Source organism: Lissotriton vulgaris, chromosome 2_1, assembly GCF_964263255.1.
Source record: "Lissotriton vulgaris chromosome 2_1, aLisVul1.2, whole genome shotgun sequence".
In the NCBI taxonomy this organism is placed as follows: Eukaryota; Metazoa; Chordata; class Amphibia; order Caudata; family Salamandridae; genus Lissotriton; species Lissotriton vulgaris.
The window spans coordinates 532349540-532367189 of NC_141687.1; the positions used below are offsets into that span (position 1 = coordinate 532349540).

A 17650-nucleotide genomic window follows, 5' to 3' on the forward strand; every position below is an offset into this window, starting at 1 on the left:
CAATGCTTCAAGCAATGCAGGTGCGTGGTGATCAAGCAGGAGCCCCGAATACCCAACATGGCTTCCGCACTTTCTCATATTCAAAATGAATGAGAAGAACCAACATATTGTTTTTCTCAACCTCTACCAGTGATTAAATCAACTAAAAGGTCAAGCAATCAGGAACGTTCTAAAGCTGCTTACGTGCCATTTCACATTAAACTGCTGCAATAATATCACCAATTCGATGGAATTAAAAGTAGTGAAAATTGGGGGGTTCAAGAGAGCTCTGTGAAATCAAGAGAATCAGAGTATGAATAAAGAATTGCAATGTTGTGAATTGCAAATTACTCACATTCTGATCTGAAAAGACTTGTTCATATACCTCTCACACCAGTCAAGTGTTAAAAGTTGGAATTGTATGGTGTAACCCTGGGATGCCTGTGTGCAAATGGAATTGCTCAAATGCATTTCGAAAAAAACCTGGAAATTCTAGATTTGCTCCAATGCCAGGCTTCTTTAACACCATATAAAACGGTGTTGGAAATCTGATCACGCCAAAGGCCTGTCCTCAAGCAGTGTCTTTTAATATTTGTGCCAAGGCTAGTGCTTTAGGGATAGAGTGGGTTGGGAGACGTGGATGGAAAAGCACATAAAAATTTAAATAATGAAATAAAATATAATAAGTGGCTCTTACCACCTACCTGAGGGGCTCTGGAGGAACAAGGGCTGTTGGAGGCCGAGGACACCAGGCTGACATTGGGGTTCATGCTCCTCTCCCTTTCGTCTTGGTAAATGCGATCCCTCTCTGCCTCGGGCAGATTCAGGAAATTCTGCATGGCCCTGAGGTTTACCAGGAGGGACTGGGAGGCAGTGCGCGGGTCTTCTTCCTTACGCAGAATTTCCGACAGCAGCCCCTGGTTCAAGAAATTAAAAAAAAAAAAAGCCAAGTCAATTTTTTTTTTTTTAATTTGTTGGGGCGCTGGAACCAGATCGGCTGTCATTTTTGGTTTTTTTAAGGAGAGGAGATAGAAAGTTTAGGGGAAGGAAGACACTTGCACTGCATGGGACAGTGAAAGCAAATTTAGAGCAATTAATTAGGGAGATAGAGGAGGGAGTGACAGAGAGAAGTGAAATATATATCTCTTTAAAACTCTTCGCTGTAGATTTACTAACGCTTAGTATGGACACTCGTGCAGCACAATGCAGTTTTTCATTGCGCTTGCAGGCCTTTTTAATGTATAGTATCTTGACACTACATTTTGCGTGCCATGCGAGTGCCTGAGCGAAACTTTAGTAAATCCAAGCTTAATTTAATAGTCCGTATATTTAATATAATGTTGAGTAAAATAATCCATTGTAATGCACTTTAGAAAATAAATGTTTCTTGTGATCATGTCTTGAAAAGACCTGTATGATAGGAGTATGGTGTGCTTGATAACTTTTTAGAGTACATTACAGGTAATGCACTTTCTTCATTTCTTTAAGCTCTGTCATGGCAGCTCACCGGTCTGCAAGACCTATTGTTAACAGTTCTTTAACATATTCCTAAAGTAGGCTTCGGCTCTGTACCACATGAGTATTATTCTCTAACCTCTTACTTACTGCTGACTGTTTAGAGTATGATTCCACCTCCTATGGACTTCCTGCATTGCATTGAATGGTGGATAATTTTACATCTTAAAAGTACACTGAAGCATCACACTTTAACTTTTTTATCTTATATATATGCACAATGCAATCCTTATTTCTTTTGTTTTTCCCTGCAGTTGACTTTTTGAAAATATTTAGTCAGGACACAGAATCCACCCAGATCCTATTGGTTTTGCTAATGCTGGTCTTACTAGTCTTACTAATGAAGACCTTGAATACTCCAATATAAAAGAAATAGTAATGTACACCATAAAATTCAGTTTTAAACAATTAAAACAGGAGGCTTATAACTTATGGGACACGGTATTCCAATTTGCACTGGTGTGCAACCCTACTGAGAGCTCCTGGTGCAGACTAAAACACTGCAGGTGATTACAAAAAAAGGAGGAAAAACCAAAGTGGCATTCAAACGGCCGCCCTACATCGAATGAAGAGAGCCCATTAGGACAGCCATGGGGTTGAGTGCAGTCATGAATTGCACCTCCCTGGCTGGGGATGTATTTTCAGTGCTCCATTCAGAGGCCAGAACACAGGATGGGAATGCAGAGATCTGGGGACCCCGCTGCCTCGCACCTTAATTGCAGCTGCCTCCCAACCATTCTAAAGACGGGAGAGGAACACTCCTGTAACTACATGATCCCATGTGGAAGAAGGACCTCGTACAGGTCTCAGGGGGTAGACACACCTTTTGGATTGAACAGGTGCATGAGCATCGACGAGCCCTTTTGCAATGCCAGAGGGCAAACAGCAACAGCTAAAACCTCCTTCGCTGCCAGGCCCCTTTGATAAAAGGGCCCTGCAGAAACTGTATATTTACACATGGGCTGGTAGCCAATATTCAAAGCATCCTTCAGTACTCTTTTTGGCATTGACTTTGGCCATGATATGTAATTGTTTAAGATGCACATTTGAAATAGCATTTTGAAGCCTTTCTAAAGTGTTGTCTCGTCACGAACCTGAAATCTGTCCATGTGGTAAAAAGAGTGACAGGTTTGGGTGAATAGGATTCAGTAAGTTTATCTGAGAAAAAGGTAATGGGGAATAAAATAAACACCAACATCAAACATGAGAGGCATATGGAATATTGTTCTTTGATAACTTCCTCAAACCTGGAGTAGGATCGCTCAGGAGACCCAGATAAACTGACAATGTAAATCTAACCTTCAGAATAATTTTTTTAACAGATGACACAGCTAAATACCCAGGATCTGGAAAATATCCCATCAACCTCAGAATGGCTCCCATCCTCCTGAAAATCCAAAAGAAACAGAAGACCTCCCTTAAAGACCACCACCAGTGCTAACAGTAGAGCTTGTGCAGACACAAGAGCAGCAAGTTCAAAGTCTAGAAAAGTTATTTCACCTTAACATGGTCCATAATATATTGTGCATCTTGAAAGTGTCCTGGAGGAGAGTACTTCAAAAAACTCTGAGAGGCCTACATTAGCATGGGTGACAGGAATACCACCAGCAGCAGTGGGAAGCTAGAACTCTCCATGCAGCCTCAAACTATGTTGCTGACACCATAGCTCTAATTTAGCCTTGGGCACCCAGGACAGAGAAGACTGATATCTAGTGCACTGACACCACTGGATGGGTCACTGCTTGGGCAATGATTGAATTAGATTTTATTTTCAGGTGAAAACATCCCACGCTGAGACTGATCAATGATTTCAGCATTGTAGGTATTAAGACCATCAGACCCAAATATTGGGGCCAAATACGGCTAGACGGACAAGTCAGTTCCATGCAGACTGCACCCTAGAAAGAATGGCTGTGTAATATAATGGAATGTCGGTAAGTTATGGGCATGTACCATCCATGTTACGGCAGAGGGAATGCACCATTCATGTAAGGGCAGAGGGAATGCACCATTCATGTAAGGGCGGAGAGAATATACCATACATGTTACGAGAGAAGGATTGTATCATCCAGGTTATGGCAGAGTACATGTGCCATGTATGTATTGCCATCTAGAAAGAACACATTCTCCACAGGTCTCTTAGTGCTCGATGTTAAGAGAACAAAGCGAGAGTATAGACACAAACGCTTCATGAAATAGCCATGTTATAAGGTTACATCTAGAAGTAGTAAATGCAGGTATATGGTAAAAAATCAGCTGGGGAGTATTCCAACGTCCGTCTGAGAACCAAGAAGCAACGCCAACCAGTTTAAGTTTTATGGTATTTAAGATTAATCAATAAGCTTGCAGAGGTTGAGCATAACCGTCTGCCAAGAATATGTCTTATAAGTCGATTACTAAAAGATGTGAGAATCTGGCCAATGCGTGTCTGTGGAGAACTTTATACTCGGTTTCAGGAGGAGCCAGTAGATTTAGGATGGAGGGTGGTATGAGCAAATCCAGGAGTGTGCAGTATCAGACGTGTGCCTACATTCTTAATGCTTGCAATTTTTTTAGTAAGTAATCAGGTAGTCCAAGACAGAGTGAGTTAGCATAGTCTTAAGGTGAACTGAATCAGAGGCAGACAATTTTTTACCATCTTCAATTCAGAATGGTAGCATTTTTCTTAAGATTCTAAAGTGCAAAGTCCATGCATTCATTCGGCCCACTCTGCAATTACATCCACACCCAAATTCCTATGTTCACCTCACTCACCCTGCAGTAACTCCTCTTACACTACTATCACACTGTTGCATCGCTCACCGTGCACTAACATGGGCACTCGTGCCACCCACACAGCGCAGAGGGTTAATGTGCCTGCTGCAAAGAACATGTACCATTCAGATCACAGAACTGAGTATGAGTACACTATAAGTAGTGCTATAAAAAAATGAAATGTTTGTCAGAAAGGTGCTATAGAGAGATAAGGTGTGTTGTTGTTGAGTTGTAGTGAGGAGGAAATGGGGGAGGGGACCCAAAAAAGACTGTTGCTCCATGTGCGACCAGTGCTAGGGGCATAAGTTCGGGTCTAGTTGCGACCCTGTGGGACCCCATATTTAAATGGGAGTTGTTCACCAAAATAGGGAGGTTAAGCTTACTGACTGAGTGTGGTCTATAAGGGAGAACTTGAATCACTCTAGTGGTGTCCCTTCACTAGATGCAATCAAGTGAAATAGAATAATTGACTGTATCAAAAGCTGCCAACCGTTGCACCAAAATCAGAGCACCAGCAAGTCCCCGGTGGGATTAAATTCTTAGATTGTGGAAAGGAAGACATTTTCCGTGCTGAGGTCAGGAACCCGGGTATTCCCAAAGAAATTGCTATTTTGCAGATGGGAGCATAGTTGTTTGAGACTATGGTCTTCCTGGAGTGTAGTCCCAGCAGACAGTAACGAGACTGGTTGGACATTTTCCCAACTGTTAGTATTAGAGTCACGTTTTTTTCTAACCAGGAAAAAGGATAGCTGTTTTAAGCCACTATGGAACACCTCCCCGTTCCAGAGATGAACCTAGTACTATTGTCAGTGGTTTTAAGATTATTTTTCAGTTCTTTGGGGAATTGTGCATGGGCCTCTTGGGGCCTCAGATATAAACCTGGATAGAAGCACGGCAAGCTCATGGTGTAAGAATGCTGTCAAAGACTTTAAAGTTTAGGAAAGTTCACTGTGGTTTGGAAATATTTAGTGAATCTTGAAACTACGGTAGGAATAGAAGTCCTGTAGACATTATAAGGAGGATTAACGAGTTTTAAGGCTGGGGTTAATATGTCAAAAAATAAATAAATAAATAAAAAAAAGCACACATACTTGAATTTTTGCTTATCCCGTGGAGCTACCTTGCTTGGTAAAAAATAGTCTGTTCTGGTTTTTTTCGTGTACTTTAGCACTTCAGCACTTTAGAATGTCAGAATTGCACATATGTAATAAGTCGGTATATTGACTAAAGCACGTCTGAGAATCGGGGATGCAGCCAGACTATTGTTGCAATATGTTTCTCTGTACTTAATCTATGTTGGTTTTATACATGATTTGTGTGTTTTGATCAATTGATGTTTTTAAATTCCCTGTTATTGATTATTATTGTCATGCCCCATAAGCTCTGCTCAATAAAATATATATTTTTTTAAAGTTTAGGTTTTCGGTCTGTTTTCTGAGAAAGCAGGAAGGAAGCGGTCTTACTCAATCTCAACTCCAATAAGCGCAGCTATAATGATGAAGTAACGATTCCATTGGGAATAGATCGACAGAAGGAATTGGACCTCCAAAGGTTTTTAATCATCTGTTATATCTTTCATAATCTGAAAGACTTCTTTTTGAGGGTTCTCACCTGTGATAATTTTATCGGAAAAGTAGAGCTGTTTGACCTATTTAAAGTCATGTTTAAAAGTTTCCCGCGTTACTTTAAATTATTGTTTAACAGTGGGTCATACTTTTCCTCCATTTTCGTTCAAGTTGGTGCAGTTTTGTTTTTGTATCTTTGAGTTGCTCATTAAGTCGAGGATTGTTTCTATGAGAATTAATTTAGGGCTAGCAGAAGCAAAAGTATGAGCCGCCTTTAACAACCAGCTGTCAGAGCCTATACTTTGCTCTTGGGCTGAAGTATATGCAGGGTATGAGGTGTTACTATGGTATTAATACAGATCATTGTGATTGCCTTTATTCCAATGTTGGATAAACTTATAGTCTTTTTTTTATTACTAACATTTTTGTGCGGAAGAAGGACAGAGAATGTAGTTGTATAGTGGTCAGACAGAATACAGGGTCGAACCTGAGATTGTCAACGTCAATACCAGAGGACCCTAAAATGGTCCCCAAGTGGTCAAGTAATTAGCTGACAAGTTTAGGTGCTCCGCTACAGACCTGATGAAGACCCCTCCTAAGGCTGGACTCACCTAGTCTAATCATCTGTGGTCGAAACGTCGACATACACCCACACCAGTACAAGCAGGGACAATTGTATAAAAAATGTTCAGTGTCCATGTCGAGCTATGTACATTTGGAACATGTGTCCTATTGTCTAGGGCAGGTTGAGATCACAATGGTATTTGATGAACACATGTCACACCCCTTTCTCCGTGTCCACTACCCTCACAAACCCTTAAAGACCACCCACACCCTTCCCTCCCATTCCTCTATCCTGAGCACCACATTGTAAATATCTGTGCATACTGATTAGTATCTCATGAAAATTGATGCAATGAATTGCATGATAAATCTGATATCTTCGGAAATAATTTCGCTTTGGATGTGATTTACTATGTTTATTTACTATTGTTTCATGCTACCTGACCACCTTCCATTGTACTGAATTATCAACCTAGGTCTGGTAGGCTTCTGCCCCCCCCCCCCCCCCATTGATACGCAACACTCATCATAAGATAGAGCAGAAGGATAATGTGGCTGCTGCAAATAACGTATACCATGCAGATCAAAGGACTGAGTTTGAGTGAACTATGAGTAGCGCTATAAAAAAAAATCAAATGTATGAGAGAGAGGGGCTATGGAGAGATGCGGGGCACTTTTGGAGGCTGGTATTGAGGGAATCTATGGAGGAGGTCACTGGAGGGTGTGGGGCGCTAAAAAAGGTTGTCACACAGGGTGCCACCAGCGTTAAAGCCAGTCCTGATGAGGGGCAGCAAAGCAGCGTAGGAGCGAAAATAACCAAGCAGCAGATCTCATAAAATGGATGGTGACAGAGATCCAGGAAGTCTACCAAAGTTTCACTTGTCAGGTAGTGACTAGCTGACTTAATCTCACTTTGGGATAATCTATGTCAGATGATTATTGAGCCGGAATAAGTGAATGTGTAAGATGATGTTCAGTAAGAAAGTAAAATAATTGGATTTATGACTAAAAGAAGTAAACAGAAACCCTTATAACCTCAGTAGTAAATGAAAGTTCTGCTGAGAACTATTGTACCCTTTCATGAAGCCTCATCTTCCGTTATGAAGACGCAGTAAGTAAATTGTTGCTCTTAGGAATTCAGGTTCCCAGAAGGACAATTGTAACATTCTAGTTAAGGTGTTTGGTACTGTCCCTACATTTGTTTAATGAATCAAGCTGGTAATGGGCTGTGCATATCTGGGTATGGGAAATGTTATGTTAGAGAGTATTTACAGAGCGCAACTGTCGCTCCGAGGAGTATCATGGCGCTATAGTAGATTGAGTAGCGGGCAGAAAAATAGTTGAGGACTGGAATGAAAGAGGTTAAATGAGTGATCTACATAATACTTCTGGGGCAGTGAAAATCCATGTTTTCAGGGTCTTCCTAAATAGGGATTCGGATTGAATATGACGGAGGCTGCTAGGGAGTTGGCACTATGTCTTTGTGCCTAAAACTGCAATGGATTTGCCCCCTTTTGAGGTACATCTGAAAGCTGGGGGTTTTAATACATTTGAATTGGAGATCTAAGTGTGCGGCTAGGTACATAGTGTGTAAACCTGGAACAAAGATCCCGGGGGCCAGAGAAATGAAAGCTTCTGAAAGTAACTATCAGGATTTTAAACAACATTCTTTTGTGGACAGGTAACCAGTGCAGAGTTTTAAGAGCGACTGATGCAGATGATTTCCCAGGCCATTTTAATAATAATCTGGCTGCAGCATGTTGAACCATCTGAAGTTTATGAAGAATAAATGTATTAGTTCCTGCATAGAGGTAGTTGCAATAGTCAACTCTAGATGTAATTAAAGCTGTTGCAACGATCTGCCTCGTCGTGATGGGGAGTAGATTGACATTTTTTTTCAATGATTTGATTAGGTGAAAGTAGAGCAGATAGAGCTTGTTGGTGGAAGGGTGGAAGGAGAGGGCTGAAACAAATCTGACCACCAGGTTTCTGGCTGTCGTTACAGTATTCAGGGGAGGGAGAGTGCCAGCCAGCCACCAACGACTAGGGCAGAAATGATACCCCTTCCCTAACGCCATGATTTCCGTTTTTTCTGAGTTGCATCTCAGGTAGTTGGTCTTCATCCAGTGAAAACCCGCTGTGAAGCATTGGCATAGGTTTTCCTCAGCCAGTGTGTTATTTATGTCCTAGGCCAACACCAGCTATGTATACTCCACGTATGAGACGGTTTCAATGTTTAAGGATGATATTAGCCTGATCAGTGGGGCCTTATAGGTATTAAAAAGCACAGGACTGAGGATTGGATCCTTGTGGGACCCCGGAGAGCAGAGGCTTTTCTGCTGACTGATATTTCCCGAGGGTGGTAACATGCCTTCCGTTTTGAAGGAAAGATTTTAACCATGCCAAGGCAAGGTGGGAAATGCCACAGGTTTCGAGGAGGTCAAGTAGAATGTCATACGAGACCGTATCGAAAGTGGCTGATAGGTCCAATAGAACCATCACAGTGCTCTTTCCCTGGTCAAGGGAGGCTTTTAGGGATTCAGCTGTGTTAAGAAGGACTGATTCCGTAGAATGCTGTGGTCAGAAACCCGATTGATTTGGGTGTCTGATGTTTGCTCCTTCCAGGTAGGTCATAAGTTGTGAATTGACCCATTTTTCTGTGATCTTTCTTAGGCACGGAAGGAAGGAAATAGGATGGAATTTCGGAAGGGTGGTAGGGTCAGCAATCTGTTTCTTTTGCAGAGGTTTGACTCCTGCAAGTTTCCACTCATCAGGAACTTCCCCTGTAGATAGGGGAGTATTTATTATGTTTTGAATGACTGGATTGCCAGTATCTATCAAGGCATGTAAAATCAGAGGGGGGCAGGGGTCAAAAGGTGACCCAGATTTAACAGCCAGAATTGCCTGACAAGTTTGATCTAGACTGAGGTTTTAATGGGATTGGAGTAACACAATTGTTTAATGGGAGTGTACTGGCACTTCTCAGCACTGGTACAATGCTTTTAACGGAAGTGTACCCACACTTCGGGGCACTGGCACAATACTTTTAAAGGGAGTGGAGAAGTTCAATACTTTTGTTAGGAATGTGTAAGAGCACTTGTCGGCATGGGTACAATACTTTTAATGGGAGAATACCAGCACTTCTCAGGAGAAACCAGTTACTCTGAGTAGAATTCTGTACTTCCATTAAATGGAGATAAGTGAGACAGATGTAAGGGGGAGGAATTAGTGTGAGCAGAGGTGACAGTGAGTAATGGTGAGATGAAGATTAGTGGGAGCACGTAGCAAGCATGGGTAAGTGGTGGCGTTTGTAAGATTGATGAGTGAGCAGACCTGTGAGGCTGGCTTTTAATTGTAGTGACAAAGAGTTTGAAGACAGTAACACATGTAAGGCCGGTTTGGGAAGTGTTCTCTGCCCTACACACTAGGTACTCCTGCTAGTTTCTGTGCAGGTGAATGTATCCTAGTGGGCAGGTGCTGCAAGCCACCGGGTACCTGCACTTCTTTAATTTGAGACGGAGTTCATCAGCACTTCTCAGCATGAGTGATAGTTATAATGGAAGATTACCTGCAAGTCTCTGTAACCAACAGGTACTCTGTGGCAGGGGAGGGGGGTGGGGGGGGGGGGGGGAGGTGAGGGCGGGAGTAATCAATTTTTGGGTGTAAGGTTAGGTTTATGCCTGAAACAAGAATATAATCACGCACACATTGACACAAGTGATTGCCCCAGTATTTACGGCAGTTAAAATCGCCCCCAAAGGGCTGGTGCACGCACTGCCGACCCTTTCAACCAGATACAAAGTCCAAATAATTTTCATGCTGGGTGATGAAACCCGGAGTTGGGTGCATATTATGTAAATGTACATGTATTTATATAGCGCAAATCGCCCACATCGCAGGCATCTATGTGCTTGCTTAGGGAACCCGTCCTGGTATTCCCCTGTGAAATACCCCGGCTGGGTATCCACAAGGTGAAAGCCAGGCATCCCGCCGCGAGGGGCTATTGTGGAGATTAAGCAAGCTATTGCCCAGAGTCGCAGAGTGTGAACCCGTGAGTCGAGTAGGCACTGGAGCGAGAATTATCGAGTCTGTGGAATTATTGAGCCCAACCCCCGTCAAGGCGGGGAATTGAACCCTGGTCCAGGGCCGATCTCAGCTTCCGGGTCGGCCGCCTCTAACCCCTGAGCCACACTTCTCCACAGTGCATAGCACTCTTTGATGTGCTATGCAATAATGAGAGGGTGTAAAACATGCACCCGTTATTACACCTCATTTCCAATCGAGGTCTTTGTTAGAATGTGCTCCAGGCTCATTGTCAAGAAACCGGCTGTCATCTCACTCTCCTTTGGCCTCCTACCCTATACTGCCCAAGCTGTTACCTGCCCACTTCAGCGCTACAGAAGAACCCTTATCGGCTGCGCTGCATCTCGGATGTTACTGCAGATACAAATCCACCTCGGAAAACCAACCGGAAAGTAAAACGATGCAGCTGAATCCATTCGGCCCCGTCACCTGCAGTAAATTAGGCCTCCAACCATCAAAAATATCTTCCTACCAGGAAGACAAATGATCGGGATTGCATTTAATTGTGATTTAATGAGGCATGAGGTAGTTTCTTAAAGCAGCGCGGAGTGCGCCAGGTGTGAGGTGAGCGCGCGGGCCGCGCACGGCCACCTGCAGCCGTCCTGCTTCTCCATATGCAGCTAATAAAAGGGCAATTCCAGAGAGAAAAGGCAGAAGATGTTTTTCTGACCTGTGTTTGCTACATCTGTTGACCTGAACACAGCGTCACCACTCACCGGGAAGGTCCTCACGTGTCTCCAAGGTGTTTGTATGAGGAGAACCTCTCACCTGCCGTTTCGTTGCTACCAAGGTCGAGTCCTCCTGTTCAGCTTCTGCTGCACGGGTCTGTCATATGACTTACCAACAGACTTGCAAGACTACCGCAAACCGCTGGACAAAGGGTGACTACACATTCAATTACCGCTCGAGGGTGTTATTCCCCATTTATTAGTGCACACATCTCATTTGGTTGCAAAAACAAACCAAGTCCTTGTGCAACTGTTAAATGCACAGAAATATGCGAGATGTTTCCACCTAGTAACACTGCCTGATTTTAGTTTTCATTTTCAGGCTTGTGGGACGGAAGCTGCAGGCCTACATATAAATGCAAAACACACACTGTAAAAACCCTAACACACCACTGAATTTGTTGGCTGGCAGGAAACCAAAACATTTGACCGAAAATGCACACTGGAACCACGTGCTTCTGTAGTGATGTATGTATTGATTAAGTGTGTGTCTATCAGTGTAAAATTAAAACATGCACTTAAGCCAACATCAAAACATGCGTGCTAACAGTATTAAATGGGCTAGAGGGTACATCACCATAGGGCCCCTATTACTCCTAGGTAAAAGGTAATAGGAGCATTGCGGATCCATTCTTATTCACTTGATCATTTCATCTGCTGAATTCAAACGAGGGGAAAATCAGGAATTACAAGAAGCATCAATGCATCATTCCCACTTCATCCGAATAATGACTCAGGAGACCCTCAAGGTTCAACTTCTGCTCCTGCAATTCATGCCGCTGTCCCGAGAGTAGCTGATATCCCCAGTATGGGTAATTCTTAAAGAAATACAAACAAGCCGATATACAGCAAACTCATAAGGGCCCTTATTTATGTTATGCACTCACTAAAAGCCAATGTTCATAATATCCTTATCAGCATTTATAGATGCCTTGAAGAAGATATTGAAGTGCTGACTCTCAGTGGTCAACCTCTTAGAATAGAAGTGTTTAGGTCTTGCTTGCCAGCAGCGCATGCGAGACGTATTGTTTACTATATGGGGCTTGGAGCCCGCCCCTTCCTTCCCACTCGTTGGCTTCATTGTCACTGTTGTTTGCTGCTTCCCAATTGAGCAGCACTTGCAGATGTCACTTTTTGTCTGCTCGTTTGCAGCATGGACAGAGGATTAATTGATTTACTTGATTAGTGTCCTTCTGCTGTCCATCCGTTGATCGCTGTGATTCAGGTACTATTTTCTTTATCCTTCCCGGTTGCATTGCTTCCTTCCCTCCCACTCCACTTTGCTTCTTCAACTCCCACCCTCACTGGTGGGGCATTTTGCTTCTTTACCTCTCATCCTTGTTCGTGTTGCTTCTCACCCTATTGTCACCCTCCACACTTGCATGTTTTGCTTCTTTCCCCCTACCCTCCTGTTGTCCTTGTTGCTTCTTCTCCCTCACTGCCCACCCTACCGATGTCTTTGTTGTCTCTCACCACCCGTCATAAGAAAAAAACGTGCTGTAACGTGGCCAGCGCTGGTCACTTCATAGCGCTTTTTTCCTGTTCCCTTCGAACCTCCCGTTATCCATGCTGACCACCACCTCCTGCTGTAAGAACAAAAAGCGGTGTGATGCAGCATGCGCTGGATGTGTCATAACACTTTTTTTCTATTTTTACTTTTAGCCATGCTGCGCAGTCACACTGCTGTAGAGCATGGCCAAATTATGTTGGCAAAGCCAATAGCTGTCTGATAGGTGAGGCCTATTGGTTTTGTCATTGCTTGTTGAATGGATACAACCTGTTGCATAGGTGTAAAATTGAAAGCAGGATAATACACTTGCTGTTGCATTATTGATGAACCTTTTACAATTAAGAGTGTGAGGGCATCTATTTTGTGAAGCTAAATTATACCTTTGAACATAAGAACAAAAAGAAAAAGGTTGATACTTTTCATTTTAAAATTAATACACAGTTTTGTTAAAAGTAATTCTTAACAAGTCTCACAATGTTCACTAAAGCATACGTTTCCAAGCCCTAAATAACTGTTGGGTGTTGTCTTTTGACTCTCTTGCTCAGTGTTTCTGTCATTTCAAAACCCTCTAAAAACTCGGGGGCAGATTTACAAGCCGCTTGCGACACCTTTGCACCGCCGTTGCGCTACATGATGCAGCAGTGGGTAAACAATGAGCCACACAGCAACCCATTTATAATGTGACGCATCTAGGGAGATGCGTCACTTTGTAAAGCCCAGCGTCACATTATACCTCCATCAGGTATAATGTATGCAGGGTGTGTGTTCCCATGCAAAAAGCCTTGAAGAACTGACGCACTGAAATTTACAGTTCTCTTCGTTGTTCTACGCCTTCACTACGTCAGAATCCCTATGCCTGCGTAAGGAATGATGCAAGGCTTTTTAAATGAGACTCACCTATCTGTTGTGGCGCGTTGCTGGAGTTGAGTCACTTTCATGAACAACTCCCGCAATACATCAGTTTTGAGTCAACAGACGCATCAGAACTTCTGACGCATCTGTCAATCCTTGTGCCATGGTGTGCAATATTGTAAATACGACGCATCCATGGTGGAGTAAGGGTTTTGTAAGGAGGCATAAGGAAACTGACGCATCTCTATAGATGCGTCAGTTTCTTGTTATCTGCCCCTCGAGTTCTAAAATAATTTCTGCTTAGGACAGTCCCTAAACCCATTTTAAAGACATGTGAGAGGTAATGCTCTGAGGCACCTTGAACTCAATCATCGGTCTCTAAGGCAGCACCCACGCCTGCAGTGGTTAGGCCATTTTAAGAGAACTTGTTTTAGGAATACAATAAGCGGTTCGTTTTTCCGCACATGCTTTGATTTTTGCAGAATAAGCAATTGCAACACTGTTATAATCTATTGGTGAGAGGAAAAATATCTTGGAAACGCTCCAAAACGATGAGAGACTAGTCCTCTAGATGTTTTTACTGCCTGTGATCAACAGCCATAGGATGGAATTGGAAAAGTAGAGGTTTTATTATATCTATCGGCTGCATTTGACACGGTGGACCATCCTCTGTCTGAAGAATACATCTGGCAGTAAGTCGGCAAGGTGATGGAAGGCAGCAACATTACACCACCAGCTAGCGGTGGAGCCACATTATACCCCCGGCCAAACATGCAGGCCTTCTTTATCTTTGGTATATGAAGCGGGTGAGACCTTTAGTGAGACATTCCCCATCAACGATTTTGCATTGAAAGCAAAGGCTAACTTTGCCCGGAGTCCAGAAATACTTGCACGAACTTGAGCTTCACTCCAAATATCTGCTCAGACCTGTCTGCCATTATAAGCTGGATGTCAGCTAAAGATCTAAAAATGAATCTAACAAAATGAATGAGCCAGGCCTGGCCAGGTGGCCCAGTTCTTCTAGACCCTATCTCCCGGCCCGACATATGGGGCCAAATGAAGCCCCTTTTCCTGTGGTCTGGACAAGCCTCCATCGTGGGCTACTCAGCTGATTCTACCCACCCATCACGTAGAAGACATTAATACCTTCAATTCTTCTTGATTTCAGACTCTTGGTGTATCTAGACAATGCACAGTAATGTCATAAATAGAAATACATAAAAATAGAAATTGGACTTAATTCAGCGAATATTTTCTTAGAATAGATCTATTTGAACTGAGTTTCTAGTTGGATTGCGGGCAAGGTGGGGATCGGAACTTTATCCCAGCTGCAACTGGTCCTCGGGAGTGATGCTTGCATGCAGTAATTAGCACAGTGTGTCCGCGAAGTGCATGTTGTTCCGCCTCCTTCTTCGGAGAATATTTCTAAATGAAGGATTCGTCAGCTGCAGAGACAAGCTGTGCCTGCCGCAGCCCGCCGAGGCCGCCCCCCTCGCGGCCGAGTCATGCGTGAGATGGAGCCTGACACACACGCGCCACCTCTGGATTCCAGCGGCTTCTTCCGAGGCGTACTTCAGTCGCCATCCCTCAACACGCCATGTGTATCTACAGCCAACAAATACGTTTAACCAAAAATGTCTGAAACAAAACTGAAAATGTCGCTCTCACACAACAACGTGGTGCTCTTAACCGATTAATGACATCAGATCAGGCATTCATTGACCTCGAATCAATAACATCCTATTGGTAGAGGAAGTGACATCACCTGATCTTTAACCACCGATAACATCACTAGGTTGACCTTGACCCCTTGTGCCACCCGTAGCTGTTTAACAGATTTCTGCTGCACTTAGAGCTCGAAGAGGGGCATTGCCTGGAAGATACAGAAAGGAAACTGATGGCTTCATGACCCTTGACACCAACGGTCCCAGATACAGTGCCAGGAGGCACCAAAGGACAAGCCAAGGAGGGGATGAAGGCACTATTGATAACCCCTAACTGCAGGGGCGTAATATAAGCCCTTCCAGCTCCTACAGAGCCCTTTAACGGCTTCTCAGCCCATGAACCAGGCCCCCATTGAGCCCAAAGCCAACGAATAGCTTGAGATATGGGAGACTCAGGGGCAACATTATTAATCACATGGACATACATTCAGCAAAGACCCAGGGGGGGCTTAAGTGATATCACGCACCCCTTCACCCACAAAAATCACAGCATTCACCCCTTGTCCCACCCCTTGCTCTCAGCAGCCTCCTATTTGCTGCTGAGTGTCTAGATGAAGCGCTGGATCTGTAAACTTAAGAATCCGGCTCTGCATACTTACCTCTTCTTCTTCAGCATTCTGACCTCGGACACCAGAGGTAGCAAGGGCAGTGATAGGGGTAACAAAGTGCAAGCTGCAGGTAGCATCTGCTGCCCTGCGCTACCATAACTGTCATCTGTGGTTAATCCACTGCTCATCGATAGCCAGATGCCTATGCGGTTCACACCAGAGAATGGAATAATAGTCATCTGAGAGAAATAGAACAGGAGATCCCTCAAAGTCATTTTGAGGGGTTTCTAGGCTAAGTACATCAGCTGGCATGACAGTGTTATAGTAAGGGAAGATCAAGTTTTAAATATTGGGCCAGAAGCAGCTTGCAGGGAACTGGGGTGGAGGGGTGGGGCCGTTGGCAGGGGGGTGAGACAAAATCCAAAATAAAAAAACACCTCCTCACAGCTGAGCCGCTGTCTCTCCACCGTTGTCTCTTGGCTTGTCTGGCGAGTCTCGGAAGCCAGAAGCACAGACAGGCTCCCTAAGCCAATCACAGCACTGCAATGCAGCGTTGTGATTGGTTTGGTGCTCAGACGGGGACAATGAACCTGTGCATGTTCCCCACCAGGCGGTGTATTACAGCCTGGTGGGGAACATGCAAAGTGTGCATGACTGTTTGGACGGCCCAGGACGGCCAGCCAAACCGCCATGCGCACTTAGAGTGCGCAAACCACTCCTCCCCCTGTGCCACCAGCCCCTCCCTAACTCAATCCCGAACCGACGAAAAATAAAATGATAGTAACGGCATTAGTATGGTTTTATTTGTCCTGCTCAGAGAGCAGTGGGGAGACGTTCCTCCGCGTTAGCGGAGGAGCCGCCCCTGTAAGTGCTACAAAAATATCAAATATGTCAATGACTACAATATTGACAAGGGACGTACATATAGGTAAGCATAGGTTTACTTTGTGTATTGAATGTGTCTAGATGATAGGTACATACATCTACAAGATATGTAGATATGGAGTTAAGAATGGTATTTCTGTACTGTATGGTATTTCTGTACTTAACAACATGTTCTTACTGTTATGTAATATTATATGTTTATGTAATAATATATGTAATATTATGTAATATTATAGCTGCAATTTTCTTAACAGACAATATTTCAGTAGAACATATCCTGACTTTTATTCAAGATAACTCAGCGAATTAATTGCCCTTGTTATTCCAGCCTTTCATACTTTGGAAAATGTATTCCTTTAAGTTGGCTAATAAAAACAAATGTCCTTTATAATACTGCAAAGCCTCAAGAATAACTGTGAGCATCAGGCAACTTGCGGCATATTGATATCTAGTCTACCTGCAATCAGGCCTTTCATCCTCACAATCACAAACTGGTCGAAGGACTGTATCTGCATACAGGCTGATTACACATCTTTGTTGAGTCCATGAAAGGTGCATTTTCAGGGGCACAGTAGTGTCTGATGGCACCTGATTACTTTCGCAAAAGACTTTTACTTCATAGGCCGGCCACTTCATGGTCATTGGATGCCGACCAGCCATTTATGGAACAGATGACTCTAGAACCTCTATTTAAACCTTTCCTGGTCCACCTTTACCAGATCTCCATTTGTTAGCTGAATATTAATCTGGCCTCACAGGAAGTGACTCTGCAGCATTTTCCAGTCATTTCCTAACTTCTTCATATTTTGTGAGTGAACCAAGCCTTTTTTTCTCACCTAAAATGCAGTTGGAATGAGTGGAAATTCTAAGCCATTTTTCCTGAAATTTTGATCCGAAATTCACTTACAGGCAGAATTTCAAGGTAAATAGGCTTGCCTAATTT

General features: G+C 43.5%; 1 protein-coding gene across 1 annotated transcript in view; it reads right to left on the reverse strand.

The window, feature by feature from the left end:
- Positions 1-17650, reverse strand: part of SATB2 (SATB homeobox 2) — a 340208-nt gene that overhangs the window by 115498 nt on the left and 207060 nt on the right. Inside the window, exon 9 of the mRNA XM_086958615.1 lies at positions 684-896. Coding sequence (XP_086814741.1) covers positions 684-896 — 213 coding nt within the window. The remainder of the gene's footprint in view (positions 1-683; positions 897-17650) is intronic.